This window comes from Acipenser ruthenus, chromosome 15 (genome assembly GCF_902713425.1).
Source record: "Acipenser ruthenus chromosome 15, fAciRut3.2 maternal haplotype, whole genome shotgun sequence".
Taxonomy (NCBI): Eukaryota; Metazoa; Chordata; class Actinopteri; order Acipenseriformes; family Acipenseridae; genus Acipenser; species Acipenser ruthenus.
Window position 1 is genome coordinate 11,908,829 of NC_081203.1, and position 13,898 is coordinate 11,922,726.

Consider the following 13,898-nt stretch of genomic DNA (forward strand, 5'->3'; position numbering starts at 1 on the left):
TAACTCCTATTTTTAGAAAGGAGAGAAAGTAATGCTCATGTTACAAAATGAGAACTTGGCTTATGTTCTTAAGAGAACTTGGATTATGTTACTTTAATTGTTTGGTTCAAGTTTAGTAAAATGAATAGCCTGGAAGAAGCGCTTTGAAAATACTTGTGCAGTACTTGGACTTGGACCAGACACACGGCATTAACATGTTTTAAATCACAAAAATGAAGACTACCATTCAAAATAAAATATATTTTTTTATATTGATAAATAATTCTAGTGATAACTTTTTTCATTAATCGTGATACTAAAATCCGGTTTGACGTCATGTCTGATGCCTTTATAAAGAATGAGAGCATGTACAGTATAATGGGTAGCCCTTTGCTGCACTTCATCCAGTATACTGGACAAGTTCTCCAGACAATGTTTTTTTTAGTCTTTAAAGTGTTAATAGTAAGATGGGCTTCAATACTTTGATGATTTTTGATAAGGTTTGCTGTTTTAATTTTGAAGTATGCAACCCAGATTATCTTTGCGGTAATATACAGCTATGGTCAAAGGTTTTGCATCATTTTAGGATTGAGACATAATAAAAAAAGAACATAATTTTGATCTTTTATTTACCATCAGGTAATAAAAAGAAACTACAAAAGTCTATTTCATGTTAGATTTCGAAATGTCACATTTTTCAATGTGTCTTTTGTTAAGTATATGGGAAAACTACAAAGCGCTATGCAATTCAATATGTTAACGTTACATTATGGTTTCATTCGACTTTATGAAGCAAAATGAGTTAATTCTATAGGATGCAAAACGTTTGGCCAGAACTACAGTTTAAAACTTAAAATGAACAGGCCTGGCTTCCATCATTTTACATGTATCCTCACACCACTTAGGCATTGTTATCTAGTCTCTTTACAGCAGCATAATATCATTCGATGTGCTGAACTGACTGGCTGTGTACAGAAAATAAAGGGTCATGGAATCCATTTCTGCATGCCCACATGGCTTGGTGAATCAGGCCCATTGTTTTTCATGCTGGCTGTTAACAGGCATTTCTAATGGATGAAACACAGCACCCCCAGTTCATCCGGCTGTGTGGGGAGAACTCAGAACTCAGCCTGCTGCAGCTGCCAAGAAACTGTACAAGCTATTCCTGTGTTACAGAGGGGCGCTGCATAGATAGATAGATCACTTTGTTTACAATTTAACAGGGACATTGCATCTAAAGTTCTACACATGCATAATATTACATCTCTTCCATGTATAATGTCCTATTATGTGTGTCCTGTATCAGTCTCAATATTTGCCATTGAGTCTGCCTCTGGGCTGCTTCTGAAAAGACTCCTAACTCCTTATGACAAAGATACTGGCTGACATGCTGTAATGTTTTGATTCAGTTTGCCTGGTGAAACAGGTGAAACTCTGCTGCTGGATAGTTTTTTTTTTTTTAATGTGATTTTTTTTCTCACATGCTGTCCATCAATCTGTGGAAAGCTTGTTTTTTTATTATTTGGAACAAGCGCAGGATAAAGAAAGTAGGTCAAACAAATTTTCAATCAGCACCAACCAGAGCTTAACACATACCATCAACTGAAAGCGTGAATCATTCTAGAGTGCATTGGCCCCTATAGATTTAGATAGATGGGTAGAGAGATATAGACATGGATATTTTCTTATGTTTAGAAGGAAGCAGTGAACAGATTAATATTACAGTGCTGTAAGTGAGAATGCATTCCATTTCTCCCAGGCTTTCATGCTAAACCCTCGAGGATGACAAATGTTGAATTCTATATTCATCCTTGATGACATGCCAAACAAAATCAGAAAGAGTAAGTCAGCAACACAGTGCGTAGTTGGGGAAACACTCTCTGTCTTGATGGCTTGCTTACTAAGAAGATTGGAACCTCAAAGCAATAGGCGAGGTTTGAAGCCCAAAGTGGCAATTTTGCTGTGGCTAACTGATTTTTATGTATAGCATCCCACGCTCACAATCGAATAAAAAGGTTTGAGGCATTCATACTTTGATTTCCATGATTGATACTAGAGCTATTTTATAACCAAAGTGGTTTTTCCTCTTGCATGTTTACAGGACAGGTGACATTTAGCTTCCTATATAATGAGTTACCTCAGTTTGGCTTTAGGTGGTGAAGCTGGGATTTTTTTTTAAAGGAGTGCTAACCAAGGCAATCAATGCTCCTCTTTATGTATCTAGCAGCATGTATTTTGATATACAGCAGGGTAGATTCAGTCGTTTTCTGTGCAGTAGGTCAGATTCACTCTAGTGGTCTAACTGCAATCAGGCTACAGGCTTGATTCTGAAGATTATTTTCTCAAAATCTCCATCTTTGTTCTGAATGAAAAAAAAAAAAAACCAATTACAATTTTAAGACTACTTGGTGTACAAGTTCATCTCATTTGGTAACTTTTATTGGGTGAACTTTCTGGGGAAAAAAAAGTGTGGGTGATGATTTTGATTTAAGAGCTTTGAGAATATGCCCCTGTGTACCCTGCAGCACAGGCAGTGGTCCCATACAGTAGTGTAAACTTGTATTCGTTGTATTTTAAATGTCTTATGGCATCATATATTGTTCATTAACTTCCAATACAGTTGCCGTGTTTTATATTGAAGGTCACAATATCATTTGGCAGTTTTGAATGAGGAAAGCCTGCAATGAAATGAGCTTAAAGCTTGTTTAGAGTCGACTACAGCATTGAGATATCACACCTCAGAAGCACTCCGAATTTGTGGAAACATCAGAAACAGGTAGAGGAAAGGTTACAACACCATGCAATTGGCTTTGAAGCAGTTTACTCTCTGAGGAAACCGAATCCAATGTAAAACCTCAGAAGAAAACTGTGAGCCAAGAAAAAAACAAACATTTGTTCCAAATACTGTTGAATAGAGCTGCAAAACCATCCACCTGCCACCATGCCTTACTTAATGCTTTTCATGCACAGCCTTGATATGCCTCTTTATATGCTGTAGTGTACCTTGAGGCTTGTTGTTAGAAACTAGAACAAAAAAGTAATTTGCATAGTGTACATGTGTTCCTGTTCCCTTGAAGTACAATAATTAAGATATGCTCAACCCATTTAAAAAAATAAAATAAAAAAAAATCCATCATCTGTGGATGATGGATTCGCCTGTCTTGTATGACTTGTGTACACAGACTGTACAAAATAAAAACAAGATCCTTTTTTTTCAGCCAGCCTTTCTAAAGTTCACGTAATAAAGGAACCAGTCGGGAAGCTTGTTTCTTAAAGGGACTATAGTTTTTATGATTTTGTATATCATTGTAATTAATTGCTTTTTATATGTAAACTCAGAATTGAGAGCCTGCAAGCGAAGGATCTGTTTGTTTGTTTGTTTATTTATTTATTTATTTATTTATTTATTTATTTATGGAAGGGTATAACATTTTTTGGCTTAGTGTCCAGCCAGGATAAGAACTCATATTAGAAGGAGTCTTTTGATTTGTTCTAGGATTTAGATTACAATTCAAGGACAGTCAAATGTTTTGAATATGTAAGCCAGCACTACTCACTGACCTTGTTCCAGTCATGTCCTTAATTATTCACTCAAACTGTCCAGAGTCTAACCAGGTGTTCCATTGCTAATTGGAATCTAGGAGTTTGGAACAACTTAATGAACTGAAAGCACCACAAGTTTGTACTACTGATGTCAGATTCCATTTGTATTTCTACTTTGCGATGATTCTTTTTTTGTACAGAAAAGCCTACATTTCTTATCTTTAGCTACATACATTTAAGCAACAGGCACAAGAGTGGTGATTTTTATACAATGAATGGACAAAAAATGGAGAATACATATGTCCCAGTACATTGTCTAGTGTTGGAGGTTTCAGTGCTTTGTGTCATTTCTGCGTGTCTTCATGTCTCAGTTGGCTCGTATTTGAACCCTGGTTGACCAAGATTGGGTCTTGCATTAATTTCATCATTAAACATCTGGTAGATTACAAGGCATGCATAATTATGTAATAACATCATATTAACTGGGTAACTACAATGTTGCCTTTTCTTACATAGTAAGAACCATGGACTGTGGTGTTACCATGCAGTTTATATGAATGGATGCACTGGTTTTTTGCAATTTAAGGGTTTAAAGCTGCTTTATGATCAGTGTTATTGCAATGGTACTTTTCAATCATTTTTCTAGCCATAGAAGCACCAACTGGAATTTATTTGATGTTGCCAATGCACAGAATGTTTGTTTTTTCATATCCTGGTGTACCCTTTCTCCTATTGACATTTAATTCTTTATTCAATACAGTATCTTGCCACCAGAAATGTTCCCTCGGAATTTGCAGACCAATCTCTCCGTCTACCACCAGTTGTGTAATTGTGTACCTGTCAAAGGCTGGTTTGTAACTATCCATCACTGTGGTTTCATACATCTGGCTATTACCATGTGTCTCTTGAAAGCACAGCTTATCTTAAATCTATCTTCATTAAAGTGTTGCTTTTATTGTGCAGCATCATCAGAAGTGAAACCTGATGGGAGTTCCTCTTCTTATTGCTTTTGGTTTTCCTTATCTCCCTGCAGAGAGTTTGCCCGTTGGAAGGTGAGGAACACTGCCATTGAAAAGAGGGATTTACTCCGCAATCCTGCCCCTTTAATGCCAGAGTTCCAAAAGAGCATCCGGCTGCTAGGAAGGAGACCCTCCACGCAGCAGTTCATCGACACCATCATCAAGAAGTACGGGACCCATATACTGATATCTGCCACACTTGGAGGTAACTATCTCAGTGCACTGAGCTCACTCCCATTTCAGAAACTGAACTGTAAAATACAGTTCTCCAGCGTTATACTCTACCACCAAGCGCAGGCTATACATATTCTAGATCAGCAAGTGGCCACTATGTGTAGTCCATTACTAAACACCACATTGATCTAAAAACGTGTCCTCTACCTTAAACAACAGAGAGTGTGGGGAACACATACAATAGGATATTAAACCTAGAAGTAAAATATTAGGAAAATGTGTAGTGCTCTTCTAAACAGTGTAAAAACTGTGCTGGAAAAGCACAATAAATGCATTGTATAGACCTGTGAAAAGCAGGATAAATTGCAGAAAACACTAAACATGTAAAACATCACAAATGATGAAGAAAAACACAAATGTTTTCTGTATAAAACTCCTATTTTTAAAAAGTGCCCTCTTCCTCTTGTTAAATACATACTTACAATTAGTAGACACAATATTGTATAATATAACACTTAAACCAAGGTTGATATCGTTGGGAACCAGAGGGTAAGTTTCAGATAATGCTGTCAAGGAATTATCAACCATGTTGGGGGAAAACAAACGGTTGCAGTTGGCTTCAAATGAGAAGATTATTTAATAAACAGTAACATATACTGCCTGCAAGATGTTTAAACTTAATACACTCATTTATGCTTATGAAATATATACAGGTATTTAAAACAGAAACCTCAACATGTACAGATCTCTGAATTCGGTTTTAAGACATTATTTGAAAATGGACCAGTTCAAGTAGAAGTACACTGACGTTAAAAACAGCTTAAAGAAAAGCATGTATTTTCTGACAACAGCGTGCAACTCGATCCACTAACTATGGAATAATAGCCACCGTGAAACCCACACAGAGAAGCAGTGATTCCGAGCCTGTCCATTTAAATTTTAAAAAAAAAGAAAAATGGTTCTTCACCTTATTCTGTCCTGTCTAAGCCCCTAAGGATGATACGTTAGAAGAAACTATTTTAAAATGATGTGTCCCATGCTCTGCACTCTGAAGTATGTTGATACTGTGGAACGATCAATCATTTTGGCTGTAAACACCATATGCTGTTCTTATGGCTCTGTTTCTGTTGGTTTTGGACTCGGGGCAATGGACATGTGTAACTGTCCATGGAGTCCAGGGGATGAGGTATGTGGAATTAAGCCAGGATTTTAATGTGCTGTCATAGGCGTGTGTTTGTGTCAGGGGAAGATGAAGGGTATGTATTTGAAGTACTAGTGTTACATGACTTGGTTTTATTAAACCTGGATCAGATTCATTGTTGTGTCAAGCCTTTCTATACCACTATGTATTAAAGGGGTAATTAAACATGAAATAACTATACATCTTGCTTGTCATGCAGGTTTCACATGTCCAGTTTTTAGAGAAAAGCATGTTCTATTAAACCATGAATTTTCATTTTTAAAAAGGAATCAGAAAATGACTGCATTTGATGCCTGTTGCATTAGAGAAGGTCATTTTAAGGTTTGATTACAGATTGCTTTGTGTGTCTTGGAACTCTTAGCAAAGAGTCTGCAATGCAGTAGAATCTTGAGATCAAGGATTCCAGCCCCACCTATTCCACAGATCACTTTGTCATGTGGTTTGTTCACTCAACACTTAAGATTCTCCTCCAAGCGGCTCAAAGCCAGGTAAAGAAAAATGACAACATCTCAGAACCCAGAGCCACATACAATGATAGCAAACATTGTAAAATAGTAAGTGTTCAATTACATCTGAAGCTATATATAAAATACATGTTCTATAAATGTGGATGTGTCTGATGGTAAGAGAGCATTCCTTGATTTGTTTAAATGCATATTCACTATTGTAGATTAAGCCTTAAGTGTGAATCTACAATTATTGCTGGTTCCAAGCAAGCCAGTTGGCATCATTGCACCTTCCCTGAAGTCTTTTTACTGCTCTCATTCAGTCTGTCTGTCCGTGTGTTACAGTATGTCAGTGTAGATTGCCTGGTAATTTAATACAAATTGATAATAATTAAGAGTCATAAATATTCATGTGACTTGGTGTAATCAATGACTCCTGAAGTAATGAACTAGTATACCTATAAAATATGTTGCACACCACTGAGTGATAGATGTATAATTGAAAAAAAAGATGAAACCCAGCAGATTACAGTCAGATGGTACAGTAGAGTGGCCGCATGATCTGATCTGCTTCAAAGAGCCCAGGGGGCTCTGAACACTCCTCACAGCCTTGCCCAATGAGGCTTGCAGGCTTGGGAATGACTTTAGCTTGGGGCAAGAGTGCAGAGTGTACTAAGCAAGTACTGTAAAAAAGCTTGGTTGAGTGATTTAACCTGATTGTTGCACTGTATCCAGCAGGCAGGATTTTAGTGGTTCATTTGTTAAAAGTATACATGAGAAATGCAGCCTGGTTGAAAAGGGCAAGGAAAGAAATGTAAAGACCTAACATAGTTAAGCAGAAGGATCTTATTTACTTAGTCTCCATGTACTGTATCAATAATGTATTATGGAAGACCTGCAAACTTGTGTGAGCGCTACAGATAAGCTGCATACTAGGTGTTTTACATATTGAAAAAAGATGACTTGCACATTATATTTAAATTCAATGTGTAAAGATACACATAGCAATTTTGCTGCACAGCTTGAGCAAGCATGTTACCAGGTTTCTTGTACTCTGTTGGTTCCCAGTATCTCAGTTGTCAATTGTGAATATACTTCAGGTAGTAGTTAGAGAATGGATCATAGAAATGCTGGGACAGCTACAGGTAATTGTAGCCTGTTTGGGAATTGCCAGAAACAAGTGACCAATAATCAGGTTTTCAATAATAAAAAATAATAATAAATCCATTCACTTACAATGTGTGTTTCTGGCTGGTGAATAAGCGACTAGATTCTTGATCTTCTGCTCTTCTTAAGGCTGCCACACACCAGACGCGATGCGATTTCTTAATGGGGCGACAAAAACGTTTGCAGCGACATGGCCATAGACACCAGAAGCGACACAGAGGCGATGCGACAGGTTTGAAAACTGCCCAATCTATACAACAACAAAAATTGCTATTGACGAAACTATTCGTCAACATGACGTGGAAATTGTGAGTGTCTTCTCTGACGGTATTTCAACACAAGGCAATAAATCGTACACATCTGGAATAACCACTTCCTTCGAAATGGACTCCCATATATTGTCTTTCATCTCTGTATCTTTATAATTGCGATGACCTTCGTCGTAAAACTCTGGGTATTTCTCTACAGCAAGTATGATTTTTTTTCTGCCATCATTTTGGAAATTGCTTCACTGACCTGGTGAACCACGTGCATTGAAGCTGTTCTCTGATTGCTCAATGCCCTAGTTGACGCCCGACAAATTGCAAAAAATCGGATTCAATTCTATTTATTTTGCGTCGCTCCAGTGCAGCCCTGGCGCCTCTCCCACGTCGCCTGTCACATCGCCTGTGGTGTAAAAGTATACGTTCTATTCATTTTGTCGCATCACTGCACAGTTTCGCTTGCCACTTTGCGTCTGGTGGGTAGCAGCCTTTAGTCCTCCTCAACCTAACCTACCAATTTACCTCTGTCACCTGAATTCAGTCTATACAATATTCTGTGTTTGGAGAGTCGGGATGCTTTACAGTGGCTCTCAAAAGTATTCACCCCCCTTGGACTTTTCCACATTTTTATTGTGTTACAACATGGAATCAAAATGGATTTAATTAGGAGTTTTTTGCCACTGATCAACACAAAAATCTCCATAATGTCAAAGTGAAAAATAAAATCTACAAATTGCTCTAAATTAATTACAAATATAAAACAGAAAATAATTGATTGCATAAGTATTCACCCCCTTTGCTATGACGCACCTAAAATAAGCTCTGGCGCAACCAGTTGTCTTTAGAAGTCACATAATTAGTTGAATGGAGTCCACCTGTGTGCAATTAAGGTGTTTCACATGATTTCAGGTTAAATACACCTGTCTGTGGGAGGTCCCACAGTTGGTTAGTACATATCCTAACAAAAACTACATCATGAAGATGAAGGAACATTCAAAGCAAATCCGGAATAAGGTTCTTCAAAAGCACCAATCAGGGGTAGGATATAAGAACATTTCCAAGGCATTGACTATCCCCCGGAGCACAGTAAAGTCCATTATTAAGAAATGGAGAGAATATGGCACAACTGTGAATCTGTCTAGAACAGGCTGTCCTCAAAAACTGAGTATCTGGGCGAGAAGAGCACTAGTCAGGGAGGCCACCAAGAAGCCTATGGCAGCTCTAAAGGAGTTACAGTCTTCCACGGCTGAGCTGGGAGACACTGTGCATACGGCAACAGTAGCCTGGGTGCTTCACAAAACTGGCCTTTATGGGAGAGTGGCAGAAAGAAAGCCATTGTTGAAAAAAAACTCACATCAAATCTCGGCTAGAGTTTGCCAGAAGGCATGTGGGAGACTCTGAGACCAAGTGGAAGAAGATTCTATGGTCTGATGAGACCAAAATAGAGCTTTTTGGCCTCAACGTTAAGCTCTATGTTTGGCGCAAGCCTAACACCACACACATCATCCTGAGAACACCATCCTTACCGTGAAGCATGGTGGTGGCAGCATCATGCCATGGAGATGCTTCTCTACATCAGGGCCTGGAAAGCTTGTGAAGATAGAGGGCAAAATGGATGCAGCAAAGTACAGAGAAATCCTGGAGGAAAAACTGCTGAAGTCTGCAAGAGACCTGGGACTTGGTAGAAGATTCATCTTCCAGCAGGACAATGACCCCAAACATACAGCCAAAGCCACACTGGAGTGGCTTAAAAACAAAAAGGTCAATGTCCTGGAGTGGCCCAGTCAAAGCCCGGACCTCAATCCAATTGAGATATGTGGAAAAAGTTGAAAATTGCTGTTCACCAAAGGTCCCCATCCAACTTGACGGAGCTTGAGCAATTTTGCAAAGAACGGGCAAAAATTGCAGTGTCCAGATGTGCAAAGCTGGTAGAGACTTATCCAAATATACTCATGGCTGTAATTGCTGCCAAAGGTGCCTCTACCAAATATTGACTCAAGGGGGTGAATACTTATGCAATCAATTATTTTCTGTTTTGTATTTGTAATTAATTTAGAACAATTTGTAGATTTTATTTTTCACTTTGACATTATGGACTTTGTGTTGATCAGTGGCAAAAACTCCTAATTAAATCCATTTTGATTCCATGTTGTAACACAATGAAATGTGGAAAAGTCCAAGGGGGGTGAATACTTTTGAAAGCCACTGTATATTGCTATAGCAAGGCGATCAATAAGGAATGCAGTATTATTGTTTCTTAATAAATATGTATGTGCATGTAGGTCTTTGTTGGAATTAACAAAAAATATGTTCTATTTGTGTATTTCCTTCACAGTCATATTGTTTGTGGTGAATAAAGCAAATGAGAATAATTGTTGTTTTTATTTTAAGACCAAGTTTTTGTATAGCAGTTCAACGTAATATTACAGCTGTAGTTAATGTGTACCCATAAGTTGTTGTTGTTATTATTATTATTATTATTATTATTATTATTATTATTATTATTATTATTATTAGTTTATTTAGCAGACGCCTTTATCCAAGGTGACTTACAGAGACTAGGGTGTGTGAACTATGCATCAGCTGCAGAGTCACTTACAACTACGTCTCACCCGAAAGACGGAGCACAAGGAGGTTAAGTGACTTGCTCAGGGTCACACAGTGAGTCAGTGGCTGAGGTGGGATTTGAACTGGGGACCTCCTGGTTACAAGCCCTTTAACCACTGGACCACACAGCACCAAAGTATGTACAGTATTTATTGAAAGAACTCATGACTTCAAGGTAATGTTGCATTTTACTCACTCAAAACACATTTCACTCACATCGGGCCGTATTTAGCAAATACGTGCGCAGCTGCTATCGCTAGGGCAAAAATGACAGCGTTAGCAAACAGTTGCGATAGCACACGAAAACATGATTTAGAAGTCAGGTCTCATGCGTGGGCTAACGCACATCAAATAGCGAATCATGTGCCCAGCCAATCAAAGCATAGTGGGGGGGAGTAAGGTTACAGCCAATAAGGATTCAACATTCCCTTTAAGAGCACCTGTGCATCTGCGATAGCGAACGGAGGGTATTGAAACCAAAAAAGACAAAAGCGCAATTTTTTTTAAATGTCCAGCAGCCCAAGTGAAGAGGATGACCAAGCCCCTCAAGCAAGGCTCCACGTTTTATTAGCAGCCTGGAGGGGGAGTGATCTATAAGTAAAATTTACAATTTTGCTTATAAGTTACTAAAAAAAAAATTCTGTTAGACTTGCTGAGTGAGCGAGTGACGAGGGAGGGGCGAAAAATGTAGAATCAGGAGTTTTCCTTAAGTTAGGCACCTTCGAACCTTGAGCCCCGTCACTGCCTTTATTATAAATGCTTTGCTGTTCAAAATATATACTGATTGTACGCATTTTTGTCTTAAATAACAATAACTAAGTCCGTTTTTTTTTTTTTTTTTTTTTTTTATTGGTCCGCTTGAGTACCTGCGTACCAGTTTTGTGAACCCTTGTCTATAAGGCTTTGTCTGACCTGCCTTGCACTTGCAGCATCTGCAACCAACACTGATGCTTCAAGTTCAGCATCTGCTTCCCTCAAACCCTGTAATCTTTCCTCTGTAAATTCAACATCAATTATGGAGAGCTATGTTGTGTAAAACACAAGAAGCCAGGATGATATAGTTAACCTTCTGAGAAGTGTACTGTAGTGTTCCCCCAGAGACATCCAGACATCGGAATCACATTTTGAGGATTCCAAATGTTCGTTCAGTACGAGCACATTTAAAGGTACGGTTATACCTCTGTTCGACAGGGGTCGTGGGGTTGAGCAGCAGTGTCAGTAGCCACCGCTTCAGTGGATACCCGTTGTCCCCTATCAACCAGCCTCTCAGACTGTCATCCCACTAAAAAGCAGCTGCCACCTGCGAATTAGCGATGATTAACAAGTCTTGAGCGGAGCAACGATAGTTTGCATACACATTTGTGACATAAGAGATCACACACTACTTTACTTGCACATTAACAGAATAGGTCCACTTACGCTGCCTATTCTGTGTTGGTGCGCATACCTTAGTGCTACAGGCAAACAGTGTGATCTCCGCATGTCTCCTTCCAGGTCAGCCTGTAGCAGTTGGCAGATGTCCGTGATTGTTTGTCTGAGGTGAAATTGCTGCATACATCATGTGTCAGACAGGCTCAGAAAAGACAGATGACTTCTAAATATCTGGGGACGTCTCCACCTCCACTCTTTGTCTGCCCACGTAGAAATTATTATTATTATTTATTTTTTAGCAGACGCCCTTATCCAGGGTGACTTACAATTGTTACAAAATCACATTACAAAGTATCACATTAATCCAATGCGCACTCCATATTTCTTTTATTTCTCTTTTTTCTCTCTTTACCTGCTTCCCTGGTAGTTTCAGCTGTATTTATAGTCGACCATGTAATTTGCACACAGTTTAGACCTGGTTTTCACATATCAATTGAAACGCAAACGCTAACACTGTTGATGGTTTGCTAAATCGCTACATTTGTATGTAAATGAGGACACTCCCCTAAAGTTCAGCCCGTGTCCAGCGCTAATGCTGACTTGCTGGGTGGGCACTAAAACACGTTTGCTAAATCACATATGTGGGCTAAGTCTGTTTGCCACACGTGCGCCTGATTCTGGTGCGCTAACTGTTCGCAAAAGTGTTTTCCAATTTGCCTTAGGGGTTTGCAAACGTTGCTAAATAGGGCCAATAGTGTCTATATTTAGTCACATAGTGTCACATTTTACTCACATAGTGTCTTATCTGTGTGAGGATTCCTCAATTACTCTTCTGACTGGCTGTGGGCTGATAAGTACAAACACAGGGTTATAAATGTGGTTTTACTTTTCCTAGGTGAGGAGGCGCTGACCATGTATATGGACAAGAGCAAACTGGACAGAAAGATGGTGAACGCAACGCAGAGCGTGGAGGCCCTTCACCAGCTGGCATCATCCTACTTCATAGACCGAGACGGGACGATGAGACGGCTACATGAGATTCAGATTTCATCCAACGCCATCAAGGTTCTTTTTAATGTACTTTCTTAATAATTGTGACTGGCAGATCAGTGCACCATTTTGTCAGATTGAGCTCTCAGTAATGGAAAGTCAAGTGCAATGGAATTAAACCAAAAATGACAATGGCTGTTGACTCAGCTCCTCAGAAAGCAAGCCTAGACAGCACATTTGCTCACTGACTTGTTTCTGATATAATGCACTGTATTTTGTATGGTACAATTGATCTGAGAGTCAACCCATAAAGTACTCAATGCTTTGCTAGTAAAAGACCAAGCAGAATCACTTTAGCAGTCATTGTATTTTTACTTCTTAATTTTTCAATGCTCTGCATGCATTCAGAAGCAGGAGATGCATGGTTAAGTAAAATTAATTCATGTTTTTGTGTGTGCTTTTTTATTCTATAAAAAAACACTTTACATTTCTCGCTCTGTTGGTTGTTGCTAACAGTGCTGTAAATCTACCCTAAATGCTCTTAGCGCAAAGATCCTCAACATTTCTTGACCACAGGCTTGTATTTGTCACAAGGTCATAAGTATTCACCCCCTTGGACTTTTCCACATTTTGCAGTGTTACAACCTGGAATTAAAATGGATTTAATTGGGATTTTTACCATTTGATTTAGACAACATACTTAACACTTTGAAGGTGCAAAATATTTTTTATTGTGACACAAAAGTTAATTAAACAAAAAAAAAAGACATTTGTTGGTTGCATAAGTATTCACCCCCCTGAGTCAATACTTGGTAGAAGCACCTTTGGCAGCAATTACAGCTGTGAGTCTTTTTGGGTAAGTCTCTACCAGCTTTGCACATCTGGATGCTGCAATTTTTGCCCATTCTTCTTGGCAAAATTGCTCAAGCTCTGTCAAGTTGGATGGGACTGTTGGTGAACAGCAATTTTCAAGTCTTGCCACAGATTATCAATCGGATTGAGGTCTGGGCTTTGACTGGGCCATTCTAAGACATTCAGGTTCTTGTTTTTAAACCACTCCAGTGTAGCTTTGGCTGTGTGTTTAGGGTCATTGTCCTGCTGGAAGGTGAACCTCCGCCCCAGTCCCAGGTCTCTTGCA

At 38.8% G+C, this 13,898-nt stretch overlaps 1 protein-coding gene across 2 annotated transcripts in view; it reads left to right on the plus strand.

Moving 5' to 3' along the window:
* Positions 1 to 13,898, plus strand: part of LOC117422689 (BMP/retinoic acid-inducible neural-specific protein 1) — a 135,015-nt gene that overhangs the window by 60,737 nt on the left and 60,380 nt on the right. For both annotated transcript variants that reach the window (XM_058987179.1, XM_058987178.1), the window contains 2 exons: positions 4,556 to 4,746; positions 12,666 to 12,835. In XM_058987179.1, coding sequence (XP_058843162.1) covers positions 4,556 to 4,746; positions 12,666 to 12,835 — 361 coding nt within the window. The remainder of the gene's footprint in view (positions 1 to 4,555; positions 4,747 to 12,665; positions 12,836 to 13,898) is intronic.